This window comes from Tachysurus fulvidraco, chromosome 7 (assembly GCF_022655615.1).
Source record: "Tachysurus fulvidraco isolate hzauxx_2018 chromosome 7, HZAU_PFXX_2.0, whole genome shotgun sequence".
Classification (NCBI taxonomy): domain Eukaryota; kingdom Metazoa; phylum Chordata; class Actinopteri; order Siluriformes; family Bagridae; genus Tachysurus; species Tachysurus fulvidraco.
This window is the reverse complement of record NC_062524.1, coordinates 11,946,879-11,964,403: the sequence shown is the minus strand read 5'-3', so window position 1 is coordinate 11,964,403 and position 17,525 is coordinate 11,946,879. Positions and strand designations below refer to the sequence as shown.

General features: G+C 39.2%; 1 protein-coding gene across 1 annotated transcript in view; it reads right to left on the bottom strand.

Moving 5' to 3' along the window:
• The window catches only part of grin2da (glutamate receptor, ionotropic, N-methyl D-aspartate 2D, a), a 95,719-nt gene that overhangs the window by 36,778 nt on the left and 41,416 nt on the right, over positions 1–17,525 (bottom strand). The window contains exon 4 of the mRNA XM_027144049.2: positions 205–533. Within this exon, the coding sequence (XP_026999850.1) occupies positions 205–533 (329 nt within the window). The remainder of the gene's footprint in view (positions 1–204; positions 534–17,525) is intronic.

The following is a 17,525-nucleotide window of genomic DNA, read 5'->3' as shown; positions in this document are numbered from 1 at the left end:
CCCATAGATATGATTCATTGTTATCCCAAAATACAAAATAAAAATGAGAATATTTCCACCACCTTCCTCCTAAACACATATTTAAACCATGTACTGTTGTTGCATTGTCCCTTGGTATTTAATGTAATATTATCAGACATAATAACATGAAGGACAGTAATATTTGTTTGTGATATTTCATAACCAAATTTCCTGCCATTGTACCTGATTCTGTCAGGAATTCTTTGTGTCTGGTTGCCATCGGTCATGCAGTTCCCGGCAAAGCTTGTCCCTCTGGCTCCACCATACTCCCTTCTCAGTGCCATGGCTCCATGCGTCAGAACAGATACGCCTTTAGCAATGCGACGACGTGGCTCGTCTCGCCATCCCTGAGGCCGCACAGTAAACAAAGCCTTAGGCAGACCCTCCACTCCAAGTCCAGAAAGGGCTGGGCCCACAGCAAACCACATGTGTGAAGGAGTAGCCTGGCCTGAGAGCCATGCTGCCCTAAAAATCTGCTCTGCCTCTTCGTGCGAGCAGTACAGGAGTCGCACCTACGAAAGGAAACAGAAAGAGCAGCTTGGCATTTGCAGTGTTATGGATGTGATATTTGAACTTATTCATACTGATTAATAACATGTCTAAATTTTGTACATGGTTATTTCTCAGTGTCAGGAACATGACAGAGCAAACACTTTTTCTTGTGTGAGACAGAGAGACAGGGGACCCTATCAAATACTAACAAGCCTATAAAAATTAAATATAACATTAATTTTCTATCTTACTTTGTTTGCTTAGGACATCTCCCTTAAAGTTGTTATTAGTATGTTATTATATCATGAATTAAAGTGGACCATTCAGTTACTACTTCGAAGTTATGACTGGCTTACACTGAGTTAGAGAAGGTTAAAGCAGAGTGAGAATTGTGGACATGAGCAGCACATTAGCAGCAGAGCAAAGTCGAAGTCAAAGTGACAAGGAAATAAATTAACAATGAAATACAGCTACCCCAGTGGAGCAGAAAGGAAGGAGGGAAAACAAAAGAGACAAAAGAATGTACCCAAACTCCCCAAAGTCTCCTCTATTTTCACACAAACTCCACGACTCTATGCCAGCACAGTCAGCACTTTACCCACCGCACCTCACCTGACAGACACAAGGATGAGGTCTACCTCTCTCTCAGCCCCAGAAAATGACAATGTGCCAGTGAGTGTAGCCCAAGAACAAAGCAAACAGATTATAAAAATAAAATGGTCCACAGTTGGTACATTGAGGCCCCATACCTGGAATTGCTTAGAGCCCCCAAATCATCCTCTGGCAGGGAACAGTCATAATAACTTTGTAATGATTTGCAGTGATTCTATCTAAGAGGCTAAAAGACTCAAACCATCTCAGCAAAATCAGCACGAAGCAAAAAAGAGCCAGCGGTCCCCTGTCAAGACCTGGGGTTAAGGCCTGCAGGTCTGTACTGTTCTCAAAGTGCACATGAAACATGGTGCAAAGAAGAATATGATAAAAGATGAAACATCAGACTATATCACATATCATCTGTAGACCAGTATCTATGGATTTGCACTTCTGAAGACTTAAACAAGTGTTCTTCATAGTAATGAGGTCTTTATGCACTGTGACCCTGCTATATCCCTTTCTATGTTGTTAGTAAATTCCTGTTCCAGACTGCTTTATGATAACAAGCTTATCATGTCCTGCATCCTTTGGGATTTCCTTACTCAGGTGACAAAAGCAACAGAATGAATTCTTAAGTGAGCTCTATATTATTCATGCAGATTCAAAGCATACATTTGAAAGTAGCCGAAAATCTTTTAAGGCAGAGAAGGGAAATGCTCTGCAATGGTCAGGTCAATCAACTGACCTGAATCTAATTGCACATGTATTTTACTTGCTGAAAGCATAATGCCCTTAGGGCGATTGATGCAGAAAGTGCTAACAGCTGCAGAAAGGTCTGGATGGGCATCACCAGGGAAAATCCCAACATCTGATATGATGGTATGCTATGGTAAGCAGTTACTTCATTTTCCTTTCAGAATGGAGTTTAGAAGAGCTGCCACAGAGCCTGAGCTATCTTGTTAGCTTGGTCTCCACTTGTACTTTATTTATCAAATGTGCTTTATTGCATTATTGGTTTTTTTAGCATTGTTCATGTTCATGTTCAGAAGGAGAAAAGATCAAAATGTTGGCAGTGTACATAATTACAAATTAGTTCACAAAGCATTTCATTCATGCATAGTTGGGAAGCTAAAGGCCAGAGGACATGACTAAATATCCATAGTGGCTGGACGTTATAATAAAAGCAGTGTTCTATTCATCACCATCATGAATATAGTTAAACGCAATTCACAAATCTAATGTGGTTAAGATTTTCATTTCCCTCAACTGTTCGAAGGCTAAAGGCAGAAGGGGAAGCGAGAAGCTGTTTTTTTTTACTTTTGTGGCATTCATGACTCCTTAATATCTTATGATTTTGGGGATAGCCAGAGGGTGTGATCTGCTTAACAGAGTTAACACAGGGGTAGTAATCAATGTGAGGGTAATTCTGATGCTTTGTCCTTACTAAACACTTCAGCTTAGTAGAGCTCTGTCAGCAATCTTGACAATATCCTTAACATTTTTAGCACCAGCTCAGGGAGTGTTTCCTTGCCACCGTCACCTCAGGCTTGCTCATTAAGGATAAATGTTAGAGATAAATAGTCACTTTATTTAAAATTTTTACAATTTTTAATTTCTTTTTTTTTTTTTTTTTAATTGTGTTCCTTGTTTTAAAGCAAAGTAATCTCTCACCTGTGACTTGTGCTGAGATGTGATGATTGAAAACTTTATGATTGAAACTAAAAAATAATGATTGAAAATTTCCTGATTATTGGCATGTACAGTAAGGGGGTTTTTACAACTGGTCACTTCATATGTTTTCTGTGATCCGATAGCTATCCGATCGTAAAAAGACCAGGTCTAAATGCCCTCCAAAATGGTTTTGAGGCAGATATAAATTTGATCGTTCAAACCACTTCAGGAGGTGGTCTGGATGAAACTGGACAGGTGTAAATGCATGTGGTTGTTCAAGCCACATACGTCAATGCTATACTCCTCCCAAACGGAAGTATCTCACGAGTCGTGCATGGCGCCAGAAACAAATATGTTTTCCCACGAGCGCTGGCTCAGATCTTTCACCCATGTGTCTCGTTTGGTCTTAAAATGCACTTTAAGACCAAGCGAAAATGCAGCAAACAGTAAATGCTGTTTTTTGTAGCAACCGTTTTTTTCCCATTTCAATTACCCCAGAAATGAGGTAAAATATATTTGCATTTTGGGAGGGAGTAGAAAGATTGGATTGATATCCGAATCGCCAAGACACATTTATGTGGCCTAATGTAAATGGAACAGTTTTAACAAATCAGATAGCTATCGGATCTGACAAAACACATGAAATGACCAGGTGTAAAAAAACCCTGAGAAAGGCATCAATAATCAGGAATTTTTATATAAATTCTGGCTGCACACAGACCTTATAATTTACAAGGACCGTATCATATTAGGAAGACCCACTAGAGGAAAATGTTATTATGCTTCTATGAATGAGATACAGTAGCTCGCATCTTAGCAACAGTTGCCAGACAACTTTAGACAGCTCAGTGTAGGCAGACTGATGGACTTTATTTATATAGACTGCACACTTGTATCTATGAGTGTTCTTTTATACAACAGTACACAATCAACCACAATTATCTTATAATTGTGTAACAAGTATAACAATAAATACATCACCCAGGCTACCCAAGGCCAAGCAATCACATCCAAAAGTCAATAACCAAATTATGATCCAGATTAAAGGTGGGGTCTCTGTTGTTTGAAAGCCAATGTTGACATTTGAAATCACCAAAACAAACACGCCCCCAACCCAAATGGGTCCCACCCCTGTATTGATAGCTCCACCCCACACATACACCAGACAAGTATAACCCAAGTATAACCCAGACAAGTATTATGGCAGGACCTGTTGGGGCAGCTGACCGAGGGTATATTTTTATCAATAAATAAACTCAATGAGTAATACTATGGTAATACAAATGAGTTTTTGTAGTATTGTGTGTTGTACCGTGAAAGGTTTATCTCCGTTTCACGCGGAAGACTCTGGCGCTGGAAAGCTGATCCTATATTAACACAGGTCCGGCTTCTTGCCTTATCGTTAGCCTTTCTTCACTTTCTTTCTTTGTTTTTATCCTCCATGTCAATGTTAAAACCGCTTTCTGCTAATGTCACACATGCACACCAAGGACACCCTATTGATAGGGACACATTTTGCTCACAAAAGAAGAAAATATGTTTTGGACATTGCTATGGGTTTTTTCTCCATGTAGAGAGACAGTTCATGTCATTGCTGTGGCATATGTGTCAAGCAGATCTTTAATGTCATCATGGGTGCATTCAGTGTTCAGTACACAATGAGATGAAATAATGTTTGTTCATGAACCCAAGGAATGTTTGTTCCTGGACCCAAGCTTGATGGTGTGTTCAACAGGATAAGGCAGTGCAGTTGTGGGTTAACAGCAAGAAAAGGAAAAGACTGAGTATGCAGCCATGGGAAGCGCCAGTATTTAGCTTGATGGTGGTGTACTATATGTCTTGCTGCCAACCCAAATAGACTGGGGTCTTCCAGTGAGGAAGTTTAGGGTTCGAGTCTCGGGCCGGCCACGACTGAGGTAGCAATATTATTATATATATTATTATATTTTATATCTATTATGCTTTATCTTACGGTTAAGCTATTTTCGAAAACAAAAAAACAACCAAAAACAAAGGCTACTGGTAGGGTTAGATCATCAAATAGGCCACGCCCCTACCGATGATGCAATATCTGTTGCGCTTTTCTGAAATCCCTGGAATTGAGTGCATCCTGTCTGACATAACTTGCTTGATGAGTAGTGTCACAGTGTAAGATGAGTTTTAAGGCACTGTGACTTGAAATAACCACAGACAAGTTTTCATCTATCACTACTATTATTTATTGGGCAACATGTATACATATATATACATACATATACATACACACACACACACACACACGCGCAAACACTCACCAGCTTCCATTTTACATTTACAGCATTTGGCAGCTCTTATCCAGAGCAACGTACATAAGTGCTTAAATCTCTAACATTGAATACATTAATGCTGGTTCACTAGGTTACATACTTAAGATACCATGAGTTTAAAACATTTGTTCAAAGTTACAATTAAAAAGTGTCAAAGTTTTTTGTTTTTTTTTTAAATGCAAAAGATAAGGAAAGAAGTACTAGTTGAAGTGTTTCCTGAATAAGTAGGTCTTCAATCGCCGCTTGAAAATAGCCAGTGACTCAGCTGTCCGGACCTCTAGGGGAAGTTCATTCCACCACCTTGGTGCCAGAACAGAGAAGAGTCTTGTAGTATACTTGCCTCTTACCCTGAGAGATGGTGGAACCAGTGGAGCAGTGCTGGTAGATCGGAGGTTGCGGGGTGCAGTGCGAGGAATGATGAGGGCTTTGAGGTAAGAGGGAGCTGGTCCATTTTTGGCTTTGTAGGCCAGCATCAGTGTTTTGAATCTGATGCGTAGAGCTACCGGAAGCCAGTGGAGGGATCGCAGCAGCGGGGTGGTATGCGAGAACTTTGGCAGGTTGAAAACAAGCCGGGCAGCTGCATTTTGGATCATTTGCAGAGGACGGATTGCGTTCATAGATAGACCTGCCAGCAGTGCATTGCAGTAATCCAGTCAAGAAATTACAAGAGACTGAAAAAGTACCTGAGCAGTCTGTGTGGACAAAAATGGCCGAATCCTTCTAATGTTGTAGAGAAGAAACCGACATGAGCGAGTCACATTAGCAACATGAGAGGAAAAGGACAGTTGCTTGTCCATGGTTACCCCAAGGTTGCGAGCTGTGGCTGAAGGGGAGATCAGATTGTTGTCAAGGATATAGCAAGATCATGACCTGGGGGTGAATCACCTGGGATGAACAGCAGTTCAGTTTTGCTAGGATTGAGCTTTAACTGATGAGCAGTCATCCATGATGAAATTTCTGCCAGACATGCTGAGATCCGGTCAGAAGCTATGGCATCTGAGGGTGGGAAAGAGAAAATAAGTTGTGTATCATCAGCATAGCAGAGGTAAGAGAACCCATGTGATGAAATAACTTCCCCAAGAGAGTGAGTATACAAGGAGAAAAGAAGAGGACCAAGTACTGAGCCCTGTGGGACGCCAGTGGAGAGTCTGCGTGGAGCAGATGTCACTCCCCTCCATGTTACCTGATATATCCTTCCAGGTAGGAAGCAAACCATTCCCAAGCTGATCCGCAAATCTCAAGACTCTTGAGGGTGGATAAGAGAGTCTTGTGTTTGACCGTATCAAACGCTGCTGAAAGGTCAAGGAGGATAAGGATGGATGACAGTTTGGCTGATCTAGCAGCATGTAGCTTCTCAGAGACATCCAAAGGGGATGTCTCTGTAGAGTGAGCTGCTTTAAAGCCAGACTGGTTGGGGTCTTGGAGGTTGTTCTGTGAGAGATAGACAGACAGTTGATTATAGACAATGCGTTCAAGAATCTTTGAAAGAAATGAGAGAAGTGATACCGGACTATAGTTACTGATGTCTGATGGATCCAGAGCAGGTTTCTTTAGGATGGGAATAACCCTTGCTCTCTTGAAAGAAGTTGGTACAGTACTTGACCAGATTCTATGGATCTATTGACGATAGTGGAAATGAAGGGCAAAAGGTCTTGCGAGATGGTCTGAAGCATAGTGGTAGGGAGCGGATCCAATGGGCAGGTGGTAGGATTGCAGGACTGGATGAGTTGTAAAATCTCTTCTGCTGCCACAGTTGAGAAATGTGACAACGAAGGTGTAGGGGAATGCATACTCTGAGATGTAAGTGCAGTCAGGGTTGAAGTGAAGGTCTGGCAGATTTCCTCAATCTTCTCCTGGTAGAAAGAAGCAAAGTCTTCTGCAGTTAGGGAGGATGAAGAAGGTGGAGCCGGGGGGTTGAGCAGAGAAGAGATGATGATGTGGAATTTACGAGGGTCATGTGAGGAAGCATCAAGCTTTTCCTTGTAGAAGGAAGTCTTGGCAGAAGTCACATCTGAGGAGACCTTGACAAGAAGTGTTCGGTAAAAATCAAGATCTGCATCAAGTTGTGATTTCTTCCACTTTCTCCCTGATGATCTTAGCTCTCTTCGATTGTTGCGCAGCACATCTGAAAGCCAAGGAGCAGAACAAGAAGTTTTCTTGGATTTAGAGAACATAGGGCAGAGGAAGTCCATAGTTGAGGAAAGAGATGAGAGAAAAGTATCTGTGGCTGAGTCCAAGGGTAGTGAGGAAAAAGACAGGATCAGGAAGGGAAGAAAGAGTGCCAGAAGCTACAGATGAAGGGGAGACAGAGTGAAGGTTGCGGTGGGTAAGAGTGAGGGGGTGAGAGGTAGTTTTAGGTAGGACAGGTAGAGTGATGGTGAAGGATACCAGGTGATGATCAGAGACGTGTAGAGGGGTAGCAGTCACAATTTTCCGGAGCCAAACCTGTGCCATATACAACCTGGGACTTTTATACACTTAACATGCTGAGCAGCCATTTTGTGTGACGTAATATGGGTCACCAGTTCATGCCTGTATAAAAATTTATTGTTTTGGTGGTGAAAGTCTTAATGGGGGTTGGACATGTGTTGAAATGTATGTTTATGTTTATTTATTTTCATTAATATAGATGTTGTTGGCCAATGATTGTTGCCCATGTTCCTATAGTTAGAGGAGAGAACCCCCTACCAATTTTAGAATGGTTAGATCCAGGGGCGGGACTAAGAGAATAAAATGGCTCCCACAACGTCAGTCTGGGTGGCTTATTGTAACAGTTGGTGTTTGTAGGTGGTGTACCAAGTAAATGCTATGGTCTTACTGAGTGTGGGCACTAATAAATCACCCTTCACCTGACTCCAAGCGGCTTCTGTGTCACATTTGCCTAGTAGTGTGTAAGTTGGTGCTAACAGGTCTGAAACACATTCAAAGTCCAAGGTGGGGTATGCCAGTATGTTTGCTTCCCTGGTTGAAACGGTATTCAGGTTTGCATGGTGACAATGAGAGTCATTGGGTGGCTCACTGCTCAATGGTTCACAGATGGCCCAATACCATTCATGTAGCACATCTTTAGCATTAGCTACAATGACAATGACTGTGAATGCCCTTGGCAGTTTATTCACAGTAATGGTGGCATTTTCATAGTTTTTATTAGCATCAATATCATTTAAACCCATGTTGAGCAATTGCGATTGCGCAGGTCAGCTGTTCAATAAATAATATAACATTAGAATGTACATTTCCTGAAGAAAATGTGAATGGTGCTTGCATGTGGCAAGTTCCCCTCACCGTGCTGATTGTTTTGATATATGACATGTCCATGTTGCGCTAACTTTTTGATTTAGCTTATTTTGGGGGCGGGGCTACACGTGACGTCACGTGACCTGACTATACTTTATGAATACTTACTAAAACATCTCTTGCTCAGTCTTTTGGGGTAAGAGTCTTGGCAATTTGATCATTTTTATTGCAGTTTTTTTTGGCAAAAATATGCCAGATCTTTCAAATTGCAAAGGGATCTTCTGTTCACAGGCCTCGCCAAGTTATTACATGTTTTTGATGGGATTTTTCTAGGCTCAGACTGGGCCATTCCAATACATTCCTCTTATTCCTCCATTTGAATTTTTTTGAAGCCATTTGAATTTTTATTTCTTTCTATTTCTACCTTCTGCTGTCTAACAGAGACCTGTAGGTTTTGAGCCAAATAGAATCCATTACTAACTAATTAAAGCTTCAGAACTTGGTCTCATCTCATCTCAAACCTTGGTCTCATCAGACTATAAAACATATTGCCACACAGTTTCGGTGATTTAGGAGGTCCGTTGTTTTATTTATTTATTTGTTTGTTTTAAACAAATGGCTTCCATCTAGCCACATTAACTTATATCCCAGACATGCGAAGAACATGGGTTTGTTGATATACAGAGAAAATGAGTTGTACTTGCAAGTACTTTAGATCCTTCAATGTTCCACTAGGCTTCTTGTCTCAATGATATTCTTTATTCTGTTTTTTTTTGTTGTTGTTGTTTTTTTGTTTTTGTTTTTGTTTTGTTTTTAAACTTACCTTTGTATAAATTGGCAAGCAAACCTATGCAAGAAGGTTATTGGGATTTTTTTTTGCCTGAAATTTGTTTACATTTTTTGGCTGCTAAATCACATTTCAGGTTCAAATCATGCAATCAGTCATGTGGAATTTTGAGAATCTCCTTGGGTTTTCATGCTGTTTCTAGAGTTTACACAGAATAGTGTGAAAAGGAAAAAAAAAAAAAAACATGAATTCCAATGAAATGTAGCTCCAAAGGTAGAAATGCCTTGATGATTAGAGATGTCTGAGAATAATGGTCAGATTGGTTCAAGCTTAGCAGATCGGAGATGGGGTTGAGATCCTGAAAGACCCAGCGCTTGATCGTATGTTCAGACTGTCAGGGGAAGAAGATCCTAAGGAGTTACGACATGCCCTTGCTTTTATATACACATTAGTTATTCCGTCCAAGCTCTGATTTTCAGAGGAGACCAGGCAGAACCTTTGGTGCAGCACTATGACAAAAGAAAGAGTATGAAATGTGATGAAGTGTCACGGATAAGTGGGAAGGGATGATTTGGCTCAGTGGTTACCCATCCATACTCAGAAGTAAAGAAACCAGTTTCTGCCAGTGGAATCCTTGCTCTCACACAGTCAACCTTTTTTATACAGAGGGGAAAAGGCCTCTGTTACCAAGGAAACCACACAATATGACAAATCAAGTGGAAACTCAGAGGAGTATGGTAATAAGGGCATGCACACATTCAATGTCTCACATATTAGCCCACCATGGAGGCACTAGCTTTGTGTAAAGCCAGAAGCACCCACCTGCTTGACCCATAAACCTCTCATAGAGCTTAGCAGGATTTGATGTCAAACAAAATATTACTTGAAAGTAAATGCTGACAAGGAATGGGACCGTGTTGTGTGCTTTGAGAATTATTTTCAGACTGTACACTGAAGAAAAACATGTCTATTGCTCGTTTTGTCTGTACAAAAATAAATTGCAGAAAATGTTGAAGTATTATTTTCAGACACTTGGATATCCACTGTACTGACATACAGTAAATCCTGAAATAAGTGTAAATGCAAAAATAAATAAATAAATAAATAAATATTATAAAAAATGTTTACATGCTTAAAAAATAGATTTAAGCATAAAAGTATTACATTTACCTTTTTTGTTATTAAAAGGTAATGTAAAATTAGGTACAGTAATTAAAAATCTGAAACAAATGTCTCATTCATTCATTTTCTACCACTTATCCGAACTACCTCGGGTCATGGGGAGCCTGTGCCTATCTCGGGCGTCATCGGGCATCAAGGCAGGATACACCCCGGACAGAGTGCCAACCCATCGCAGGCACACACACACTCTCATTCACTCACGCAATCGCACACTACGGATAATTTTCCAGAGATGCCAATCAACCTACCATGCATGTCTTTGGACCGGGGGAGGAAACCAAAGTACCCGGAGGAAACCCCGAGGCACGGGGAGAACATGCAAACTCCTAACACACAAGGAGGAGGCGGGAATTGAACCCCCAACCCTGGAGGTGTGAGGCAAACGTGCTAACCACTAATCCACCGTGCCCCCCTACTGAAATGTCTCATTTAGGTAATTACTCAGACACATGTTCTGTCTTGGCTTGGTTTTTTCTCTGACATGCAGTCTGAATTGTGGCACTTTACATTTTTTAAGTGACCGATTATTCATTTTCAGATAGATCTGGTAACATGAGTGACAGCAATAATTAGTGGCTAAGTGTGAACGTGTCCAGCAACATGACAAATTGGAGAAAAGTTTCAATTTATGCAAATATGGAGCAAATAGGTGCTGTGACCAATGGGAGTAAAGACAGTGAGGCATGTTATCAGTGGCAAAGAGCACAAACTGCTTCACCTTTATATCACGTATGATATGATGATGTAGATAGACACACATTGAATTTAAGATACAATCAGCAAATCTTCCTCGAGAATCTTTCATTTTAAAGCCACTAAACTGATGCTAGTTGCGCCATCAACTGACAAAAGTTATTTTTATGGCAGTCAGTCGTAGAAACGCCTACTGAAGACATCACACACATAGCAATACATTTTAAACTATAATGTAAAATTTTACATGCATGTATTTTCTGGTTCAAAAAAAGAGCATTATTTATTTTTATTTAGTATTTTAGTATTATTTTAATATAGCTACTTAAGTTGTTGAACTATTTCTTGTTCATTGGGGGGGAAATAGGATTTCCTGTATTAAATGCTATTTTGTAGGCTGGCAGACAATCAAATGTGGGTGCATGATAATTAAAATAAAATTACAGTGATTGCAAATTAATGTGATTATCCTGCCTAGGATATTTCCTCCATCCGATTCATGTCAATTAGGTTTAATTTATTTGCAATATATTAGACTATTCCTAGATGTTTCTTGATTTAGTTTAAACTCTATTTTTATTGGCTCCTACAAGAGAAAACAGCTGCATATGGGTAGTTTTTTCCCTTTGTTTTCAGTTGCATTCTTAGTTTTTGCATTTTGGTAGGATTACACCATTCTTTTTCTATAGACTATAATATTTCACAGTGTATTATTGGTGTTACTCATATTGTCTACCTGAACATACTGATGGATGACGACAAAAAAAAAAAAATCACAGTATGAAAGACTATTATCTATTTTAGCTAGTGCGGAAACAATTCAGTAGAAAGACTGAATTAAAATAAAGTATGATCATATTATTTATTTTATACACTAATAGACAATAATGGGTCAAAACTCTTAGGAAGGTATATTTACTGCATTTTAAAGAATTCAGGTTGTGTTGGTGACAAGAATTTGCAGGTTATGTTCTTGTGTCATGTGATTTTTATTTTTTTATGGCTCCCTTCAGGTTATAGAATGAACCTTTAACTTTGAGGTTGCCAGGTTTTTTATCAGCTCATGGTGTATATGTTTTGCAGTAGTATTTACTTACCGACTTAATTACTTGCCTTCGAGCCCTAGATAAAATCAGGGAATAAGATGCACACTGATAACGTATTTTCAGCTGTCATTTATAATATGATGTAACAAAAGTAAGATCCTAGTAAAAGGTTACTCATGAATCGTCTTAGTAATTATATGCACAATGGGAGCAATGGAAGCAAGCCAAATGAATAAAGCTCTGTTTTCACATAATGGAGTTTTCATTGTTGTCTACACTGAGCACAGTATTAATACTTTCATAGAAACCAATTTAGCAAACTCTGTTCTGTGCTTATATCCATTAGTCACAACATAAAATCCACCTACCTAATATTGTTTAGGTCTTTCTTGTGCCAACAAATAGCTCTGTCCTATCAAAGCATGGCATTAGAAGGTTTGTCCCTACACATATCAGTAAGAATTGGGTGCCCATGACCCTGTCTGTCATCAGTTCACTTGTTGTCCTTTCTTGCATCATTTTTGGTAGGAAATAACCATTATACACTGGGAACACCCAGTCATCTAGCCATTACAATTTAGCACTTGTTAAAGTGGCTCAGATCCTTATGCTTTCTGCTTTTCTTGCTTTTAAAACAACAGATCTGGGACTATTTACTTGCTGCCTAATACATCTTGCCTCTTGACAGGTGCCACTATAATGAGATAATCAGTTTAATCCTTTACACTTATGAGGTTTAAGTGTTATGGCTGAAGTGCAAACTGTCTGAGCAAGTTCATATATAATTCTGAGGTTTGAATACTTCTTACTGGACATTATTCAGAGTTATTGACTTATAGGAACTTAAAGTTCACAAGTAATGAATTTGCAGTTTTCAGTCTTAGGTGCTTACTTTGAATTTCTGGTTAATTATATCCAAATGATTAAAAATCCAGATTTACCCAAATTTTTCTTTTATACTTGAACTACTTTGTATGTCTTTTTTTGTCTGTGCAGGAGACACACTGACATTCAGTTTAAATCAGACACTGATTAGAGAAAGTGGGGAAAATTAATCACTTAAGTCAATGAATGCAGGAAATGGCTCTTGGCGCATGGCAGCCCCAATAGAATGGAGTCAGTCATCTTTGCATCAGATGGAAACTGTCATTTAATGTGAGGCTTCTCAGTAACATTACACATGCCAGCTAGCCTTTTCCTGAGCCCATTTTCCTAATAAGCCTTGACCACAAGTTTACATAAAAGAGGAAATGGTAAGGAAAGAGATATCGGTACAGAGAACTCCGAATGACATGCCGTGTCATGTCGTGTCTGTAGGGAATTGTGATGATGTCCACTACATGGTTAACTGACTTCTCAATTGACAAATGAGCACCTGTATTTTTCCTCTGTGGTAGACAAACCATTCTGAGAACTGTCAATTGGTCTAAATCTACTGATTCAAAAAGTTGTGTGAGTAGAGACCAGAAGGAATGGGTGAGTATCACTAAATTCACACATTCTGAAAGAGATGCCATCCTTTCACTAAGCCTTGCATAAAACCCCCCACCCCTGTAATAGACGTCCTTAAGGTCCTGTTTCAAGCCTATGCATCCAACCTATTTTTCTGTAGTGGCTATTTCTCTGCAATGGTCCACTGCAATGACTCCAGGCTCTAGACTCCAGGCTTGGTTGCAAGATTAACTTGCTGAGGGCACCAAATCATTTGTCTGGATATATATATTTGGTGCAAAGCCAGTTTTGGGCCACCCTGTCCCAATGGGTTACTGGTTGTTCTATGTGGAACCTCATACAGCTGTGTTGATTTAGCATTGACAAATAGGTAATATTTACCTCCACATTTCTCCAATCTGGGTTACTACATCTGGATGCAGGTGCCACTCTTATCGATGTATGCGCTATCTTGATAGCATGTCCATGTTATTGAATACCCATAAGAGATTGTAGATGTGTCCATTTAAGGTGTGTCCATGCAAGGCAGAGACAGCCACTAAACGTCATGTCAACATGATTGTTAAAATAACTTCTCTCAAGTTTGTCCGAACATTACACTGGTGAGCCACAAGCCCATGCACACATGCTCCACAGTTTGTAAGGAAGCTGTCCATGGTGATTAGTACAGTCCATGGTATTACCCTGCTGGTATTAAATGCTGATAATTGAGGAATGCATGAACTACATCATATACCTTTAGCATAGTAAAATGAATGGTCTTTAGGAACCAGTTTAACCATCCCAATCTAGAACTGGACTAAAACAACTAGCTTTCTTTGTGAAGTATGTTTAGCAAAACCTTTTGATTTTGAATCAGGGTCTGTCCTTTCATTTGTGCCAACTTGGAACAAACCCCCTGAGACCAAACAATAATTTTGTTGCGGTCTGGTATCAGCAAGGTCCTAATCCCTGAAAATAAAGCACTTGAAGGAACTACAGTTTAAATCCTGTTGACAATGTCATCAGGACCTACTACACTGACATCCCAAGGAACATAACACTATAACATCATGGGTTCATGAGTGGGTCCTGCTGCATGCCTTAGCTACATATTTCTTCAAACAACATAGTACCCGAAGCAAACAAACTTCTAAATCATGGGTTCAAAAAGTCATGTGACCTTTCCTGACTACTGTTTGGCAATGCAGTTGCAACCCTGCACTGGAACATAAAAATAGATTGCGGTGACACATATATGTCATGGCAGATGTGCTAACCATACTTGATTCCATGTATGAAGTTAGAAGATTGTCACCTCATATGCTAGAAGAGGTGCCCCACTGCTAGTAATGAAGTGTCAATTAAAAGGGATCGCTCCAATGCCAGCAGTAAACTTGTTCAAATGTTGCCACTACACACTGCACACAAGGCAATATACTGTAGCTCTTTAACAGGACATACTGTAAGCAGGGCATCTGCATTCAGCACCTAGGCAGCACACATCTTAGATTAGTCTGATCACCTACTATGTCATCAATGCAAATCATGACTATATGTGCTGGTGGTCCACAGACAGATACAGTAGTTCATTATCAGCCTAGAAGAATCTCCTGTACAAAATCAAACTCTAATAAGAACAAAAAAGAAGAACAATTCATTAGTAGCATTTAGCCTAAAAGTGGGGCACTTTGAAAAGCAGTCTCCAAGTTGTACAATCTAATTCCCGAAAAAATAATTTTAGCTCTGTCTCCTGATAGATTGTTAATTTGTGTATAAAAAAGTAACTCAGACAACCCAGTTACAGTATCAACTATTTATTATCCCATTAAAATGTTCCTAGCTAATTTACACTGTATTCATTTTTTTCCCATTTCAATTGCTGACAATTGATGTTTATGGTTTCCTGTTATTTTACATGTCAGTACTTGAACGAATAATGTATTCTTCTAACAATAAAAATGAATCACAGAAAAGGGGGAGGAACTGGAAGGAGAAAGAAACAAAAGATATGATAAGATAGAATAACAGCTAATTATGAAGATCATCAGACAAAGAGCATGTACCGTAAGAATGAAATGATTATTTTTTTCTATTAATCTTACATACACATTTAAATGGTAAATCAACAATGGATTGGTTGAAAACAGAATACACTTAGAATATTGTATTTAAAGTGAACAAAGACTGGGACTACACAACAAAAACATTTTACATTTACATTTCTGGCAGTTAGCAGACACCCTTATTCAGAGTGACTTATAACTTATTTCAATTTACACAACTAAGTGATATGGGCCTTGCTCAGGGGACCAGCAGTGGCAGCGTATTGGACCTGGGTTTTAAAATCATCACCTACCAGCCAGAGGTCCAACACCATAAACTAGACAAGTACAAAATATACAAGAGCATGAAATGGATAAAACAATATATAACAACACAACTCACAAGAGACACTATACAAAGACTGCCATTGAAATTTGACATAAATACTAATGCTTGTTGCTCATAAACATGATTCAGGTGTTTGTGATAATGTTATTTTATGTGTAATGAGTGGGTCCTGCTGTATAACAACATAATACCCGAAGCAATCAAACAAAACATACAAGACAAACAAGACAAAGACATAACATTCATGAAATGTATCATTCAGGATTTAGACCTCATCATAGCACAGAGACAGTGCTGGTTAAAGTGGTAAATTACCTGTTACTGGCCTCTGATCAGGGTTGTCTCCTTGCTGGTGTTGCTTGGCCTTAGTTCAGCTTTTGACACCACTGATGAAACTAGTTGAGTTAAGGGAAGAGACCTCTACTTGTATCAGGTCTTATTTGGCTGATCATTATCAGGTTAGAGATGGTGACTGGTGACTTATCTAGGTTCTGATTTAGGCCTGTTCTAGGGCTGGGGATATGGCTGAAAACTGTATCACGATATCAGTGTTTCATATCAGTCGATATTGATAACTATTGATATTTTTTATGACCCATTTAAAATAAGGAACAGGAGAAAAATATATTACAATTAAACATTTTTATTTTAAACTTAACCTTCCTCTTATCATAATCCCCTCAGTTATTAAGGCAGAAATGTCAACAACCAGGAAAACGCAAATAAATTAAAATGTAAACATAAGTCTAAAGTCACAATGAACATTTAATTATCTCTTAACATTTAAGGTGCAAAATGAAAGAAAATGTAACAAAATGCTTAATTAAGTGTAATAAAATAGTGCAAAGTATTAAATATAAACATAGAGAAACAGTCTTGCATAATTTGCAGACAACATGGCTACGGTCTGACTTATAATATCCAAAAAACTGCCATACTGGTGAGCTGACGTTTCCTCTTTTATTTACATTTTCCTCTGGCTCATTTTCTGCTTATCAGTCACCAGGTTACTGAAGAGGAATCCAGCAGAGCAGCACGAGACAACGATATGGCGCAACCAAACATGATACTGCTACATGATTGGCTGTTAGCGTGTCACTCCCAATGTTGCTAGGTTACCAGGGACTGAGTACCTTTGTTAATGCAACCAAACTTCCGACGAAGAATAAAAAATTTCGAACGTTTTATTGAACACATTTTTTATTGATATCGATCACATGTCTATCACGATACATATCGTTATCGTTTTATCGCCCAGCCCTAGTCTGTTCTTCCTTATATACAGTATGGTATCTCTGTGTAAAATTATTTACTAACGGTAATAGCTTCTACAATTATGACAATGACAGGCAGTCTCTATATTTTTGTGAGGTTTCATAAGACTCAGAGGTACTTGAACTAGGACCACATGGAACCAGAAGTAAGCTTCCTGATTAAATAGTAGATGCCCTTTTTGTTTCATCATATACAGCAGTTAAAGAACTTGGCAATGGTTACTGACTCGTAGATAATACATGGGTCTTGAGTGTAAGCTGGGAATGCCATTTCCACATCCTTTGGTATGAGCCTCACCGTCCCTTAACTGCCTCTATTTGGCCAATTCAGCTCAGCCGATTGCCTTTATGGTGCCACCATAATATTATCTGAATCTGACAATTATCTGAAAGTAAA